Source organism: Octopus bimaculoides, chromosome 2, assembly GCF_001194135.2.
Source record: "Octopus bimaculoides isolate UCB-OBI-ISO-001 chromosome 2, ASM119413v2, whole genome shotgun sequence".
Classification (NCBI taxonomy): domain Eukaryota; kingdom Metazoa; phylum Mollusca; class Cephalopoda; order Octopoda; family Octopodidae; genus Octopus; species Octopus bimaculoides.
The window spans coordinates 44,222,624-44,224,234 of NC_068982.1; the positions used below are offsets into that span (position 1 = coordinate 44,222,624).

The window sequence follows — 1,611 nt, forward strand, 5'->3', positions numbered from 1 at the left end:
AAGACCTTTTGAGGCAAGTGAAATCGTGATGGCACCAGTGCACTGGCACTTGTGCCAGTGGCACGTGTAAGGACATTCTTGCGAGATCGTTGCCAGTGCCACTGGACTGGCTCCCGTGCAGGTGGCACGTAAAAGACACCATTTTGAGCGTGGCCATTACCAGTACCGCCTGAATGGTTTTCATGCCGGTGGCACGTAAAAGCACCCACTACACTCTCGGAGTGGTTGGCGTTAGGAAGGGCATCCAGCTGTAGAAACTCTGCCAAATCAGATTGGAGCCTGGTGTAACCACCTGGTTCACCAGTCCTCAGTCAAATCGTCCAACCCATGCTAGCATAGAAAGCGGACGTTAAACGATGATGATGATATATATATATTTATATATATATATATATATATATATATATTTATTTATATCTGATGATGACGATGATCATCATCATTGTTTTAATGTCTAATCTTCCAAGCTTGCATACATCACATGAGATACATTACGGCATATTTACTGTAAGCTGGATGCTTTCCCTGTCACCACCCCTGTATCTTCTCCCTGATTCAAACATGTTTTCATGGAAGACTGCAATCAAATGTCACCATTTGTATGAGGGTGAAGCTTGCTTAGGATTAGCACACAATGTCAAGACAAAGACAGAGAAAAGGAGGGAGAGAGAAGGAGGGAGAGAAAGGGAAGGAGGAGAGATAGTGAGTGAGACACATGCCCAGATGTGTGTGTGTGTGTGCATGTGTGTATTACTATATGTCCTCTTCTCCTCTCACACTCTTGCAACTTTGCATTAACTTACATTAACTACAAATAACTTGAATGGTGCATTTCAATGGAAACTAATTTCAAATCACATAAAAATGAAAAAAACTTTTCCTTACCGTATTAGAAATTAAAACATCAGCTAGACAAACAAATAATGAACCTAAAACAAAACCAATTGTCACAGGTATAAAAGCATACTGTCCATCTTTTCCATAAACACCAGATACCCGGGCAGTTTCCACAGCTGGGTCTAACAGTGACCAATAAGATGCAGCAGTCATTACCTTAAAAATATACGAAAAAAAAAAAAATTATTTGAAACTTGATGTTGCTGCTGGCAAGAATGAATTTCTCAACTCATATTTAGAAATATGCAGAAGCATTTAAGGTGACGAGCTGGGAGAATCGTTAGCATGCTCGGTTTTAGCTTTATCTTTACATTCTGAGAGTGAAGGTTCGTGGCTTAGTGGTTAGAGTATTTAGCTCATGATTGTAAGGTCATGAGTTCAATTCCTGGTGGCGCATTGTGTCCTTGAGTGAAACACTTTATTTCACATTGTTCCAGTCCACTCAGCTGGCAAAAATGAGTCATACCTGTATTTCAAAGGGCCAGCCTTGTCACACTCTGTGTCACGCTGAATCTCCCTGAGAACTATGTTAAGGGTACACGTGTCTGTGGAGTGCTCAGCAACATGCACGTTCATTTCATGATTGGATCAACTGGAACTCTCGTCATCATAACCAATGGTGTAGCATTCTGATTTCTCTGTCTAAAGTCATGCTTATATATTTACATTTTAAAAAAAATGAATCATGCATTATCTCATAGCTTTGAGATTTCA

At 40.3% G+C, this 1,611-nt stretch overlaps 1 protein-coding gene across 10 annotated transcripts in view; it reads right to left on the reverse strand.

Annotated features, from left to right (window-relative positions):
- LOC106869733 (zinc transporter ZIP11) overlaps positions 1-1,611 on the reverse strand; it is a 172,182-nt gene that overhangs the window by 143,012 nt on the left and 27,559 nt on the right. For all 10 annotated transcript variants that reach the window (XM_052976865.1, XM_052976863.1, XM_052976864.1 and 7 more), the window contains exon 3: positions 886-1,053. In XM_052976865.1, coding sequence (XP_052832825.1) covers positions 886-1,053 — 168 coding nt within the window. The remainder of the gene's footprint in view (positions 1-885; positions 1,054-1,611) is intronic.